At 43.8% G+C, this 15,990-nt stretch overlaps 1 protein-coding gene across 4 annotated transcripts in view; it reads right to left on the reverse strand.

The window, feature by feature from the left end:
* Positions 1–2,152: 2,152 nt before the first annotated feature.
* Positions 2,153–15,990, reverse strand: part of HNRNPM (heterogeneous nuclear ribonucleoprotein M) — a 55,919-nt gene continuing 42,081 nt past the window's right edge. For 3 of the 4 annotated variants that reach the window (XM_050933745.1, XM_050933747.1, XM_050933746.1), the window contains 6 exons: positions 15,000–15,044; positions 14,306–14,380; positions 13,089–13,187; positions 4,557–5,335; positions 4,143–4,194; positions 2,153–2,589 (listed from right to left, as the gene is read on the reverse strand). In XM_050933745.1, the coding sequence (XP_050789702.1) occupies positions 2,426–2,589; positions 4,143–4,194; positions 4,557–5,335; positions 13,089–13,187; positions 14,306–14,380; positions 15,000–15,044 (1,214 nt within the window). In that variant the 3' untranslated portion in view covers positions 2,153–2,425. The remainder of the gene's footprint in view (positions 2,590–4,142; positions 4,195–4,556; positions 5,336–13,088; positions 13,188–14,305; positions 14,381–14,999; positions 15,045–15,990) is intronic. The other variant, XM_050933748.1, reaches the window with a different exon arrangement.

Genomic DNA, 15,990 nt, shown 5'->3' on the forward strand with positions numbered 1-15,990 from the left:
TAGTACAGGGGTTCTCAAACTGGAGGTCAGGACTCCTCATGAGATTATTACATGGGGGGGAGAGGCAGGGGCGGTCACGAGCTGTCAGCCTCCACCTCAAACCCCACAGCATTTATAATCATGTTAAATATGTAAAAAAGTGTTTTTAATTTGTAGTGGGGAGTCCCCACACACAGAGGTTTGCTATGTGAAAGGGGTCACCAGTACAAAGGTTTGAGAACAACTGTGATGATAGTACTTCCCTTAACTTTTATCCCAGTGGTTAGATCATTCACCCAGGATGCAGAGACCCAGGTTCTGTTTCCCACTCTGCCTGACAGGGAGAAGAGAGCCCTGTTCAAATCCTACCTCTCAGGAGAGTGCCCTAACCATTAGCCTATGGGACATTCTGATGGGGGGCTCCCAGTTGAAGCTGTTCCACCTTCTAAAAGTTAGGTCATTGGAACAGGGAACTGGACCCTTGGTCTCCCACTTCCCGGACGAATGCTCTAACCACTGCACTGAAAGTTAAAAGGAGGCAACACTACATGGCTGGCCAGATTTTGATCAGGGCCTGAGCTGGTAGGCCTGCTCTCAGCATGCCTAAAGAGATTGGGTCTTTATAGGGAAGATTGGGGAAAGATAGGCAGAGGAATGCCTCTCTTTCCCCAGTTTGCCCATCACAATGGGGATTAGGTATGAGACAGGCCCTTGGGCACCTAAAGTAAAGCAGCAGTGCACATGTGCAGAGGCAGGAACTTTTGACAAATTTAGGTGCTGAGTGAGTTTAGGTAGCTGCTGAACAGGGGTTTCATGGATCACAGTGGTACCTAAAACTAGGACTTGGCACCAAAATCCCTTTGTGGATCTGAGCCAAAGAACCAGATAGTAACTACTCCAGTGAGAATCAGTCTCAATCTATTTCTCTCCACCCTATCTCAGAGAAGTTTTCATCTTCACACACTAGGAGACAGTTAATTTGTTGCATTTCACTAGAACAGTGGTCCCCAACCTTTTTGTGGCCAGTAGCACATTCATGTTTTCAGAAGTGTGTGGCGGGCGCCAACAATTTTTCAAGGCTTATTTTGTATTTGTACATTAAATAATGCAAAAAACAATATTACATAATATATGAATCCATAAGATAAAAGGGTAATTTTACATGTAAAAAGGTATTAAATTATTCAGCAATTACTCTATCACCTTACCATGTGAATTTGCTCTTTTTTATCTATCTGTAAGAAAAACTAAGGCGTTTTTACAAAATAAATATCCAACACATTCGGTCCATTCTGCAGAGGGGGAGCGGTTTTGGGTTTTTTTTTTTGGCAGTAGTTCTAGGCAGTGCAGAGAGAAGCCTGAGAGAAGCCACGAGGACAGAGAACACCAGCGCCCGCAGCACTCTGTCCCCAGCAGGTGCGGGGCCCTGGCTTCTCTCCCCAGCTGGGCACTAGGTGAGCCCTGCACCTGCCAGGAACAGAGAACAGTGGTGCCCGCAGCCCTGGAGTTCTCGGTCCCTGGCAGGCGTGGGGCCACGCTTCTCTCCCCTGCTGGGCACTAGGCAGGCACACATAAATGCCCCGGCGGGCACCATGGCGCCCACGGGCACCGCGTTGGGGACCCCTGCACTAGAAGTACCTCCTAGCTTTAGCTGTGCTACTATCACACTTCACTACTTAGTTCATATCTTAGACAGAAATAAAGAATGGTTTCCTTTCTGCTCTGGGTACGGTTGGAACAACAGCTTGCTGCAACATGGTCTAACTCCCTTCAATAAGCCTAGGAAGTGGCAAGAAATGCTGTTCCCTACAATGCAGTTCTTGGACAGATCATCCTGTTACAAGATGTCTCTTGAAACTATGGCAGTTTCCACGTGGGTTCCTGCTTCCAGCATGAGACTAAGAGTGAAATCCACTGAGGTGGGATCACCTGTTCTCCAAAGACATTCAGCTATTGAGGCTAGTGTGCAAGAACCAGGATTATTTTAAAGTTCTCATGTTGTGCTCACACATCTTTGAAAGTTTTAAAAGCTAGTTTAAGACATTCCTAGGTGCTTCCAGACATGAACTATATTTCACAGCACATGCATTCTAGGTTTCTGAACTACTTGCTCTATTTATACCAAGACTTGTTAAGCATAATATTTGCTGCCAATAATTGATGCATCAATGACTGAAAGCTTTCAGTAACTGGCATTTATTATCAAAGTCATACCATATACATCTGTAATGTCAACAAGATGCCACAACTACAAAAAAGATTGTGCACATTGCAGTTTCAATGCAAAACAGTAAAATGGAAATCCATTTGTTAAAAAAAGTAATTAAAATTACTCCAGAAAGCAACTGAATTTTGTAATGTCTTCACATCCAGTCAAATTAAAATGGTTAACAAGAAAAATACAAATTCAAAAGATCTGGTATCAGTGTTTAAAAATGCAACTAATTTAAGCATTTCTATCAATTCGCACATCAATTTCCCTGCCACGAAGCTGTATCCCATTCATCATCCGGCAAGCTCTCTCAGCCACTTCTGGGGACTCAAATCTAACGACACCACAACCTTTGGACTTCCCATTCTCCATCTTGATGTCTGCGTACAGCACGTGACCTGCAAAAAAAGGGTTTGTGTTTAGCGTATTGAAATCAGTGCATGAAGCTCAATACCTAACCAGGTTCCTACTTGAAATGATCTTGTGATTAAGACTCTGAAAGGTCTCCAATAGAGCATTCCAAGTACAGTGATAAAAAGATGTACATTTAGAACATATCTTGGAGTCAAATGCAGCAGAAACATTTCAGGTGTGATTGACCATACTTTTATATAAAGGATTGTTCTCAAAATTAAACATTTGCCTCACTTAACATATTTGATTGGAATCTGTCTCTTTCCACTGATCCACCCCTTTCAAGCATTTCCCAGTTTTAAGAAGATGCAGCTTGACACTCAGTTTTGAGAGAGCCAGACAAGACTTGTCCCCCTTTTTAAGGAGTTCACAGGAAGGGTGCATTGATGCTCCTCTCTATTTTGTACTGAAGGCCACAGTGCAGTATTACTGTTATTCACTGATGGAACGAACAAGGAGTCAGCATATGGGACTAACTATAGGTAAGTAAAACTCAAACTTGTCAAACAGCTTCATATCTGGCATCCCCCTCCCCAGATATCCCTACAAAGCCATTCCAGCAAAAATACATGAGCCACATCATTGTAAGATTAATCTGTTGGATCAAGCTACCCACATCCAGAAATCCTTACAGCACAGCAGGGAAAATACGTGACAACTGAATGGTTCTAAACTTAATTTATGTTCTGAAATATTTCTACATGGAAGGCATATCATCTGTGCCAGCAGTTCTCAATCTTTTCCATACTTTTCCTCTGCATAATAAGAGGAAGAATTTCTGAATCTGCCTCCCATCTGGTCCAAAAGACAAGTCCTTGTGGACCTACTTGAGACTTGCCACCCTCTCCCATGTTGAGACCCCATGATGTACATAATGAACACTTGTAAATGAAGCCATTTCCTCCTTTCACTTTAGTGTTACATTACTGGAGATGATTTAAAGATTAAAGGAATTCGGTTAGATTTCAATTTAATCTTTTATTGGATGAATCTGGTAAGACACTGGACTAGAGTTTTAGAGTGAAGAAGAGTCATGGAATGTTGGCATTAACCTATAACCAGCAAGTGGAATCCTGGGTTCATGGCTCAATGTTACAGAAGAAAGTCTCTATTTTAGTAGGGCATATTTACGCTACAGTTTTGCATTAAAGGAGTACTTAGAATTGTCTGATCTATTAAACTCCTGTAAGAAAAAATTATTTACAGTTACTAGTAGGGATGGGATTACTAGTAAGCCTGATGTACCCAGGCTGTCTCCAACTATTGCAGGAAAGATGTACAATTACTGCGTGTTACTTTTGGAGGAGAGTATTGCCACTAGAAGGCACAATTATTGGGGAGGATAAAAACCTGACACAGTTGAGGACTGTGTAAGTTTTTGCTAATATCTAATATTTTCCTAGGTTTGTATGAAGTTTTGGTTAAGTAGTACAGGCAGCAGTTTAAGTTATCAAATTCTCTGAATCATGTGTTACATAATGATTTTGTCCTACAGTAAGGTTGTGTGGAGGTTCTTCAGTAGTATAAAGTAACTTACCACACTCATTAAATTTGTCCTTCAGCATTTTCCATGTGAAATCAAAAGGAAGCTGGAGAAAGAAAGCAGTCAGTCACTCACTGAGTATCTGTTCCATGGTTTATCAATATAATAATTAAGAGTTGCTAGCACCCAAGTATAAAACACATGGAACACACAGCATTGTACTGTCCGCACTTACAAGTGTGGAGGGTTGTGTGTCCAGTTCGTAGCAATTAAAAGAAAGATTTTTCAATTCAGACCTTCTATAAAACTGTTCCCTGTGCAGCATTAATACATTTGATGAAGACTACACAAATACTTAGTCTAACTGAAGCCATCAAAACATGCAACTTAGTCCTGGCATTTCTTCATCCTCTAAGCACTAACACAAGAGTTTTGTGCAGTTACCTAGATTATGGAAGTGTTACTCACATTTCTCACAAATATCTGGCAGGCTTTTCTGGCCACCCCAGCTGCAGGTCCTCCAGTTCCTCCAAGAGTGCCTGCAAAACTGCCTGCGAAGTTTCCACGCTCCATGTCCATTGTTCTTTCAAAACTGCTTCCCATTGCAAGTCCCATCCGATCTATACCTGCCCCCATTCCCTGCCCCATGGTAGGCCCCATTCTCTCCATATTAGTGGCCCCCATGCGATCTAATCCCATTCTGTCCATACTAGTGGCCCCCATGCGATCCAATCCCATTCTGTCCATACTAGTGGCCCCCATGCGATCTAGCCCAGTTGGCATTCTATCTATAACTTGACCCATTCCAGTTCCCATTCCAGCAGGTACCATACGATCCATACTTAGACCCATCCTATCCATGCCAGAACCCATGCGATCTACTCCTGAGCCCATTCTGTCCATAGTTGTACTAACACGATCAATAGCAGTACCCATTCTATCAATACCAAAACCTATTCCAGAACCCATTCTTTCTATACCAGAACCCATTCGCTCAATGGTTGGGCCCATTCTGTCAATGCTAGAAGCTATGTGGTCTATGCCCAGAGGGGCCATTCGATCAATTCCTGGGGCCATTCGATCTACATTAGAACCCATGCGATCCAAAACAAGACCCATTCTATCTATTTCAGACCCTACTCTCTCCATCCCATGTCCCATCCCAGAAGGTATTCTTTCTATTCCCGCACCCAGACGATCAATGCCGGGTGCCATCCTCTCAATTCCAGGAATGCTGGCACTTCCACCTAGAACACAATACATTGAGACTTCATTATTTGTGATCATGTGAAGAGGATATTAAATTTGATGCACCTGGATATTCTTGATGTTTGAAACTGTACAATTTGTTAGTGTCCTGTGCATTCCCTAGTTGCAGATTCTGAAGCAGAACTGTGCTTGAGAACCTAGATTTTTTTTTAAATGAGAAGTCAAGTTTCTAGCCCTTACACATAGCGCTTTCAAATGTGAACCAAGTGTTAAAGAGATGCAGTGTTTGAAGCCGTTTGCAAATTCAAAAGAACAGTAGTTGGATTTGTGTTCACAGCTCACATCAACAACTTAAGTGTAACTTCAGCTGTCAAAACATAAGCCTGCTCAAGCACTAGCAGATATTGGGGTTGGGCAGTGAGGTAGCTAGTTGCTGGGTGTAGAATGAGTTCAAGACCCTTCTCCCAAAAGGATTGGAATAGACTCTGCTCCTGCCAGCCAGAAGTGGTATACAGATGCAAGCCAATAGTTTTAGCTTTCTCCGGGGTGCCAAAATCCAACAGATTCCAGTGCAAGTATTCACTGCCAAGGCAAAAGCATGCAGTATATTTAGCTTTTTAATGTGGAGAGAAGCAAAACTTAACTGTTTGACTTTTGGCAACTGTCTGAGTAGGATTAGGCACTCTCTGCATTTGTGAGAGCATACTGCCATCTATTGAGCAACTGTAGCTTGACATATGGTATTTGTACTGCTGACAGCGAACATCTTCAGCTCGTGCCTAGGGAGTAGTCTCAGCTAGCAGGTGTGTTTGATTACGAAGGGATAAGCTCATGGTATTTAAATGTTGCATGCTCATTTGTATCTTAAGACAAATTTGAACCCGACTGTGGCTCAAAGGGGAAAAAAAGGCATGTTTGGGCTCAGGCTCATTTACAACTTCCCAATATTTCTGAAGAATGATTATGTTGAAGAACGAGATGCTGATGTAGTCTGACATTTTTGCAAACAGTACTGGCATTATAGTACACCACAAAATTTAAACAGTAATAAAAGGGCCTGAAGTTTATTTGGTCTTTCTTTCTGGGCCTAAGGTGCCAATGTGGTACAGATAGCACAATGTGCCAGGGAATGGTTCTCCCTGAATCATTTTAGACATCCGATATGTGCATGAGATGCCAGCTGCACCGCTTGAACTAGTGTTTCTTCACACTGGGATCGTGCATACTGAACAATAAAGCTGCCTTTAAATTTACGATCCAGTCTAAATCTAAACTAAACTTATTCTAAAAACTATTAACTATAAAATTTCAACTAACATAAGCTAAGGTAAACACAGTACATAAGTGGATCAGAGTGGTTCACATCCTTTCACTGATGTTTAAAAGCTACCTGCTAACCACGTGAACTAATTTAAAATGAAGGTTGGTTACTTGTAACCAGAGTTCTCTGACAGCAGAAAAATTAGGGTATTTTAAATTTGGACTCCACAGGGACAGGGAATGGGGGAGGGGGTGTGAATATGCAGAGTCCCTCTCACAGAACTCCAGTTACAAGTAACCTCTCAATTTCTTCAAGTGTCCTCTGCATATTCCCACTCTTGGGACAGTCTGGCAGCAACCAAGTAAATTGGATGGAGCGATGTGGAGTTCTACTTGCACAAGGATTAGAGTATCGTTCTACTACGCTGGGATTGGATGCCATATCCAATGCATGATATGTTATGAAAGTGTGAAATGATTTCCACATACCAGCTCTGTATATCTCAAAATAATGGGAATGTGTTTGTTTAAAAAAAAAAAAAAAAGGTAGATTTTACTAGAGCCATAACAATGAGCTCTAAATGGACTAGGATGGACCCTCAAAAATCTCATTGTTATATCATTAGAAAATATAGAACATTTGTCCATGTGAGGATGGAAAGCTGATACCGCTACTCAGTGAGAATTGCCAAACCCTGATGTTTTAGGTGCAGTAAGTTATCCACAAGATGCTGAACTGAGGACTGCATTGGCAAAAGATAGAAAACCACTTCCACTTCAACATGGAGGACTTTCTACTATTCAACAAGTCATCTGCTTGCAGCAAGTTCACAGACTCATCTAGGATTTAGCCATAGAGTGTCCAGGGTGTTAATTTAAAGTTCCTGCCCATAGGTTTGGGTGCAAGAGCTGACTGTGATCTTGTGAGATTAAGTTTAGGTCCAATGGAAACAAAATCACAGCCTCCAGTGACAGATCCAGGGGAGTGGGGAACCAGTGCTGCCGGGGCCACTCTGGGGCTATTAACATAGACGGCATGATCCAGTTTGATCTTTAGCAACACTGTAAGAGTGACAGACGGCATGATCCAGTTTGATCTTTAGCAACACTGTAAGAGTGGAATTGGGAAAGCATAGTAAGGTTTATCCAGGGTATCAGGAAAGTGTCTGATGGAAATGGGACTGCCACCTGGTAGATAGAAAATTGATGGCATTTCCTGTTGGGTTTTGGTTGCAAGTAAACCTATGTGAGGATTCCTCTTCTCTGGAAAATGCATCTGGCTACATCTGGTCCGAGAGACCACTTATGGCGGACTCGTAAATGATCCACTTTGGCAGTCTGCCCGTTCATTCTGTGCCCTGGAAGGTAAGAGGCTTCAAGAATGATTGAACTGGCGCTCCAATATTCCATTTCTGACTTGCCTTGACACAGTGGGGAAGACCAAGCTCTTCCCTGCCTGCTGAAGTAAAAGATTGCCACTGTGTTGTCAGAGAACAGACTTTTCCGTGGTCCCTGCTGCTGATATAGAGCGAGGTCCCCTTGAGGGACATAAAACCTGAGTATGGAGGGGAACAGATGAGCCGCTCACCCCAGGGCAGACATGTCCATCAGCAAAGATTGAGGGCGGACAAAGGCAACACCTGCACAAACACTGACTAGGTTTGTTCACCAGTCTAGAGAAGTCAATACTCAAGAGGGCACATTTAGCAGAGAGTTCTGATGTTGAAGATTTGATGAATAAACAGAGGTCAGACAGCTCTGAAGAGTCCTGAGATGTAGGCTGGCACGCTGAACTATGTATGTGTCATATGCCCCAGCGCCTCAGGCAGTTTTGAGCTGTAGCTGGTAAGCACTGAGATCAACAACAAGAAATCGAACCATTTGGAACCTTATATCGGGAAGGAAAGCTCTGGCCTGAGTAGAGTCTAGCACTGCTCCTATGAACTCTATCCTCTTATCTGGGCAAAGTAGCTTTTTCTAAGTGGATCAGTAGATCCAGGGTTTTACAAATTGACTAAATGAGAGAGACTTGACAGTACCTGAACCCTGGACTGGCCTCTGACTAGCCAGTCATCCAGGGCAGGGTAGACTTGTACTCGAAGTCTCCTCAGAAAAGCAGCTACCACTGTCATACTTTTCTAAAAACACAACAAGCTGCTGACAGGCCAAAAGTAGCACGGTGAACAGGTAATGAGAGCGGTCTTAGGTGGTAAGGAGGAAGTACAGTGGCTCTTTATACCAGCACATAATGGTGTGCAGCAGCAGAGAGCACTTGAGTCAGGCCAACAGGTACCACTGAGGGAAAAATTCCCTATGACTGACTGTGTGCAGAATGCACACATGTAATCACTTGAAGAACCACTCAGTCTGGATACCTCCCATACAGCTCATGAGAACACTTAGGCCTGGTCTACACTAGCCTGGTATTTCGGAATTAGCTGAGTTATTTCAGAAAAAAAAAAAGATCCTGTCCACATGACCAAACTTTTTTTTCCCAATTTAAAGGGCTCTTTAATTCGATTTCTGTTCTCCACCTCAGCAAGTGGAGTAGTGCTTAAATCGAGATCGTAATCCTGGGTTAAAGGTATTGTGGACGTAATTCAACGTTATTGGCCTCCGGGAGCTATCCCAGGATGCTCCCTTGCGACCGCTCTGGTCAACACTCTCAACTCCAATGCACTAGGAAGGTGGCAGGAAAAGCCCCAGGAACTTTTGAATTTCATTTCCTGTTTGGTCACCATTAGCACAGTCGACCATCAACACAGTCCACCATCACAGGCGACCAGGCAGAATCCACCATCACAGGAGATCTAACAGTCCCGGATTCGAAGATGAGCCCCAGCATGGTCCAAACGTGAGGTACTAGATTTCATCACATGTTGGGGAGATGAGTCTGTTATGGCAGAACTATGTTCCAAAAAGAGGAACGCAAACACCTACGCTAAAGTCTCCGGGGCCATGACGGAAAGAGGCTACTCCAGGGACACAGAGCAGTGTTATACAAAAAAATCAAGGAACTCAGGCAAGCATACCAAAAAGCCAGGGAGGCAAACAGGAGCTCTGGGTCACAGCCCCATACATTCCGCTTTTACCGTGAGCTGCATGCAATTGGGGGGGGGGGTGTGATGCCACCACTACCCCACTACTGTCTGTGGACACCTGCAAGGGGGGAACTGCACGGAGAGAGAAGGAAGAGACATTGGAAGACAAAGGAGGAGGAGGAGGATGATAGTGCACAGGGAGCAAGTGGGGAATCCGTTTCCCCCACCCCCACCCCCCAGCCAGGATCCAACAGCCTGGATCCAACAGCCTCCCCTCACTCCCAAGGCGGGCTCCTGTTCCATGACCCTGGAGGTACTTCTCGTGAATGAGAGTTTAATCGGAGCCACGCGGTGGGGGAAACCCAGCGGTGCTGGGTTGTTCGCGTTTAGAGTAAATCACTCATCCCTGCTCTGAGCCTGATTGGAGCCGGGCGGGGGGTGGTTGTGTGCAGTGATCATCCCAGAAAGCCTGCAGGCCAGGCCCTCCTTTTATATGGCAAATCCACCAGGCATTGCTTGCTATGGGAAAGGGGGCCCAGCCGTTTGAAAGCATTGAAATGAATGTAGAAGAAGCAGAACCCTGCGTGCCCCTAGGGGCTGCCTGCAAGATGAATTCTGTTGCCTGGCTGTGTGTGATGGCTTACTTACACCAAAGTGCCCCCTTTGTTCTCGCAGTGTATTTTTTAAAATACTACCCCCTCCCTTTTTCTCCTTCCGCAGGTGCAAGTGTTTCAATGTGGCCTCCATCTACTCCATCCCAGAGGCTGGTCCAGGTTAGAAGGCGGAAAAAACGAACTTGGGAAGACATGTTTGCCAAGCTCATGCAGTCCTCCCGCACTGATAGGGCCCAGCTGAATGCATGGAGGCAAACAATTGCGGAGTCCCATAAAGCATTACAGGAACACGAAGAGAGGAGGGGCGCGCGATGAGAGCAGGCAGGACACTATAGTCAAGCTCATGGGGGAGCAAAAACTGACATGCTCCGCTGTATGGTGGATCTAATGCGGGAAAGGCAGCAAGACAACAGACTGCCACTGCAGCCCCTGTATAATCAAACTCCCTCCTCCCCAAGTTCCATAGCCTCCTCACACAGATGCCCAAGAACACAAGGGGGGAGCTTCGGGGAACCACACACTCAACCTCAGAGGATCGCCCAAGCACCAGAAAGCTGGCATATGCGAACTTTTGATTTGGTTTCTCGACTTGTTTTTCCCTCCTCCTCCAACCCCCTAACCCAATCCCCCTATGTTATGCATCAAATAATAAAGAACAGTTTTTAAAACAATTTTGAGTTTATTTCTTTTCATATATATAAGGCGAGGGTAACTTAAAGAGAAACAAACAACTGTCACACCGTACCCTGGCCAGTCATGAAACTGGCTTTCAAAGCTTCTCTGATGCACAGCGTGCCCTGCTGCACTCTTCTAATCACCTTGTTGTCTAGCTGTGTGAAACTGGAGCCAAGCAAGTTGCCTCAACCTCCCACTCCGCCATAAAAGTCTCCCCTTACGCTCACAGAGATTGTGGAGCACACAACAAGCAGCAATTACACTTGGAATACTGGTTGTGCTGAAATATAACCAAGTCAGTAAACTTGTGCCAGCACCCTTTCAAACAGCCAAAAGCACACTCCACCACCATTCTGCACTTGCTCAACCTATAGTTGAACTGCTCCTTACTACTGTCCAGGGTGCCTGTGTACGGCTTCAGGAGCCATGGCATTAAAGGGTAGGCTGGGTCCCCGAGGATAACTACAGGCATTTCAACATCCCCAACAGCAAATTTTCTGGTCTAGGAAGGAAGTCCCTTCCTGCAGCTGTTCAAACAGACCAGAGTTCCTGAGGATGTGAGCGTCATGCCCCTTTCCAGGCCATCCCATGTTGATGTTGGTGAAATGTCCCTTGTGATCCACCAGTGCTTGCAGCACCATGGAAAAGTACCCCTTGCAGTTTACGTACTGGCTGCCACGGTGTGCTGGGGCCAAGAGGGGGATATGCGTTCCGTCTCTCGCCCCGCCGCAGATAGGGAACCCCAGCGCATTAATGCCATCCACAGTGGTCAGCACATTTCCCAAAGTCACTATCCTTGATAGCAGCTGCTCAAAGACTGTGTTGGCTACTTGAAGCACAGCAACCCCTACAGTAGATTTGCCCACTCCAAACTGAATCCCGACTGACCAGTAGCTGTCGGGCGTTGCAAGTTTCCACAGTGCTATGGCCACTCACTTCTCAATGGTGAGGGCTGCTCTCATTTTGGTGTCTTTGCGCTTCAGGGCAGGGGACAGCAAGTCACAAAGTTCCATGGAAGTGGCCCTACGCATACAAGTTTCACAGCCACTGGGAATCATCCCAGACCTGTGACACTATGTGGTCCCACCAGTCTGTGCTTGTTTCCCGGGCCCAGAATCGGCATTCCACGGGATGAACTTGGCCCAATGTCACCATGATCTCCCAATCACCACATGCCGTGCATCTAGGAACGTCTGTGTCCATGTCCTCATCAATATAGTAATCACGCTGTTGCTTCCTCGTCCGGTTTTGCAGGTACTGAACATACTGCTGGATAATGCGTGAGGTATTTACAATGGTCAAAACTGCAGCAGAGATCTGAGCGGGCTCCATGTTTGCCGCGCAATGGCGCCTGCCCGGGTAATCCTGAAAAAGGGCACGAAATGAGCGGTTCGGTTCAAGATGGCCAATAAAAGGTGGTAAATGGTTGTCTTCTGTAGCTTCCACGGGAGCCCAGGACAGCTTCCGCCACTTTCTGTGCGGCTTTGTTCACGATGGCCGAGAAACAGCAGGGAATTGTTGCCTTCTGTAGCTTCCACGGGAGCCCAGGACCAACAACATGGAAAAAGCGGTGAGAGCAGAGTTTGTGGCAGAAGCTGTGCGGCTCTGTTCACGATGGCCGAGAAACGGCAGGGAATTGTTGCCTTCTGTAGCTTCCATGGGAGCCCAGGACAGACAACATGGAAAAAGTGGCGGAAAAGTCTGCTGGCAGCATGGCATCTGCCATAGCTTTCACGGAGGGAGGAGCGAGTGACAGCACACACCCAGAAAAACCTACGAGAATGTTTCTGTCCCATCATGCATTGGGAGCTTAATCCACAATTCCAATGGGTGCAGAGACTGCGGGAACTGTGGGATAGCTACCACAGTGCAACACTCGCCATTTGATGCTAGCCTCGGTACTGTGGACGCACTCCGCCGAATTCATGCACTTTATGGAGACACAACATCGAATATATGAACTTGATTCAGGAAATTCAAATAAAATAACTTTGAATTAATTTCATACTATAGATGTACCCTTAGTTTCTCAAAAGGCATGGTTTCAAATACATTTTAGGGAGTACACTAAATTTTAGTCAAAGTTGCAACTAGATTCTCATACCACAGCAGAAGAGATTATTCCAAACATTACTTGTCACTATTGTGAGCACAATTCAGATGAATAGCCCATAGCACAAAAACAGCCTTCGTTTGCTTACCTATTCCCCTGTCCAGGGTGTCTCCAAAACTACGAGACATTCCCATCTCATTTCTTCCAAAGTCTCTGTCAAATCCTCCACTCATCGCACGATCCATCTCTGCAGAAAGTATTAATTTAGTATATTTCCAGGGCAACTTAGACATTTTGAAGAGAACATGTTTCACAGTTCACCTCCTAAAATATTACAAGAGACAAGTGTTTTGCCATGTACTGCTTCGTAGAGATATAGACCCCCACACACGTGGAGTTTTGTTTGCTTGCTTTTACATACACACACACAGAAATTTCAGATCCTTGCACTTCCTTTTCCTAGCAGATCTTGGCAAGGTGTGTGGAGGACATGTATCTATGGATTACATAGGACTAACTTAAGCTCCTGCTCTGTCCCTTAACAGAACATCAACACTCCTCTCTCAACCTACTAACGATGAGGAGGGAGCCAGACCTTTTCAGGTACAACTGTAATATCACTCTATCCAGGTCATCTCAAGAGCCAGCCAAGTTTTCCTCAAAGTTAGGATTTCAGTGTTAGAAAGTTGTCAGGAAAAGCTCTGGAAATTTTAGGCTGTTTCATACCCCATAAGAGCAAACAAGTGTTTATTTTTAAGTGTGACTCTGCAAAGGAAAGATTGATTGTGATCATTTTTGCTTCCTCATGATGAATAAAGAAAGGCTGAGTCACTTCTCAAAACTCAAGGGTTTCCCTAATTTTATTTACATGTGAAGGTAAGGTCTTATCCATCCCAGAAGACTAGGGAACTGAGTAAAAAGGGCTATCAGAAGTGAAACCTGAGCGGGGAAAGGAATTTTTAATCAAGGTAGTTGGAACTGTTTGTTGGCATCTTTAACTGAAATGTTTAACAAGTGGAAAAATGAGATTTGTTGAAGATGCATCACTCCCATTCCAACAAGAAAAGATTGAGAAAACTCCAGTTTTTTCCAGGGAGACCTATTACAAAAAGTTTAACTTGACACGGCTGTTATGGCTAGTGGTAAAAACAAGCAAAAAAATAAAGCTTTCAGGTTCTCTTTACACAATATAAAGGAAATGTGTTCTTTTCCTTTCTTTTGTAGGTAGCCTTACAGCATACAGTGCTCCAACAGGATTGCCAATCATTACTCATCCAATTAGACCATCCAAATTTGAAGAGTTCCATGACAAGACAAGACATTTACTGAGGCTGGGGGTATATAATGTAGGAATCAGTGCCTCACCACTCATTCTTCCCATATTCATTCCAGATGGAAAGCGACCCAGGTTGTCTATGCCACCAAAAGGACCCTCCATTCCTGAAACAAATTATAGTATTTCTAAGATAAAGGTGACATTAAAAAGAGCATTTCAAATAAGTCACCACACTAGATCAGAATGTGTTATTCCACCTATTTACTCTTTGGTAATATTGCTAGGAATATTCTAGGAAAAGCAGCCACATGTAAAATGCCATCTCGAAACGGTACACCTTGGAGGCATAAGGAAATGTTTACAAAATTAAAATTATCATTAACAAGAAATTCCTTGTAATGGAACTGTTCAGTTTAGTCTCAAGATGGAATATGGCCACAAGCCCATGCTCTAACTTTTGTAAATATCCAGCAGCAGTTAAGAGTCAAAACTGGTTAACATCTTGGTTTATATTTCATCTGAAAATCTCACCCCTCCAGGAGCACAATACCTATTAGCACAACATATGGTAATTTATTACTGCTTTAAAAACAAGGGTCACTACTGACTCAGTGACTGTTTCCAAGTAAACAAATGCTTATCTGGCTTTATTGTTCCTAAATTAAGGTATTTCCAGGGAGATGTTAGCCTACGTAAATGTTAGCTAATACCAAAGACAGATAAAGATACATCTATATATGAAAAAGCTATTTGCACTTCAGAAATGCATATACAGTAGCTTACCTCCCATTTTATTTATTCCGAAGCCCATGCCTTCCATTCCCATTCCTCAAAATAAAAAAAGAAAGCTTTATTTATAGATGGAATTACACATGAAGACAATCAGTCTGATGTTTCAGCTTCTCAAGTTACTTTGCAGGAATGCGGACTTAGATTTTGGTTTAAAAGCTTATACTGAGAAAAGCAGTGAATGAGCGGATCTACTAACAAGAGCTCTTTGGGGAGAAAATGACATGGAATCCTTTCTAAAAGGACAAAACAGCAGAAAAATCATGAGTACACTCAAACTGAAAGTTGTTAGAAATGCAACTTCATAATTGGTTCTTTCACAGTAGCATGTAATAAATCCAGTATTCATTTTCCAGGCAACTTAGAATTATGGATTCTAAATGGAGGTGAAATCATCAGTTACTGATGTTTGGTATTTAGTAGGAAGCCACAAATCACTTACAAATTATGACAATACTTTGAAATGCAACACCTTCAGGTATCTGATTTGGAACTTCTGTGTTCTATTTTGACAAGAAGCATTATAGCTTCAGGTGAAGTGCCACTTCCCTACTGGACATAAAAAGAAAGCCTGACCGAAGCACAAACAATCCCACTTCAGAATATTACCATAGAGGAACACTGATTAGAGGGAACACTGTATCAAGGAGTTAGAGGTCTAAATATAGATTTCTGAAATCAAAAGGCTTTCCAAACTCATTAAGAAGTTTTCAATAGAAGACTACTTTGAAAGTTTAACATCTCCTTGTACTGTTTGCTCCTCGTGTACAAGAACCAGAAAATGAGACATGTACTAGGCCAGGGGTTCCCAAAGTGTGGTATATGTACCATGGGTGGTATGTGAGCGTGATGTTCCATCTATTCATTTAGAATTTAAGGTGGTACATAAAGTCACTCTAGTTTGGATAATCACGGAGGAAAAATACTTCAGCAGTCTGGATTTTTTGAAGCACGTTTTGGGTTCTCTTTACTGGAATGAAGCAAC

This window comes from Gopherus flavomarginatus, chromosome 24 (assembly GCF_025201925.1).
Source record: "Gopherus flavomarginatus isolate rGopFla2 chromosome 24, rGopFla2.mat.asm, whole genome shotgun sequence".
In the NCBI taxonomy this organism is placed as follows: Eukaryota; Metazoa; Chordata; order Testudines; family Testudinidae; genus Gopherus; species Gopherus flavomarginatus.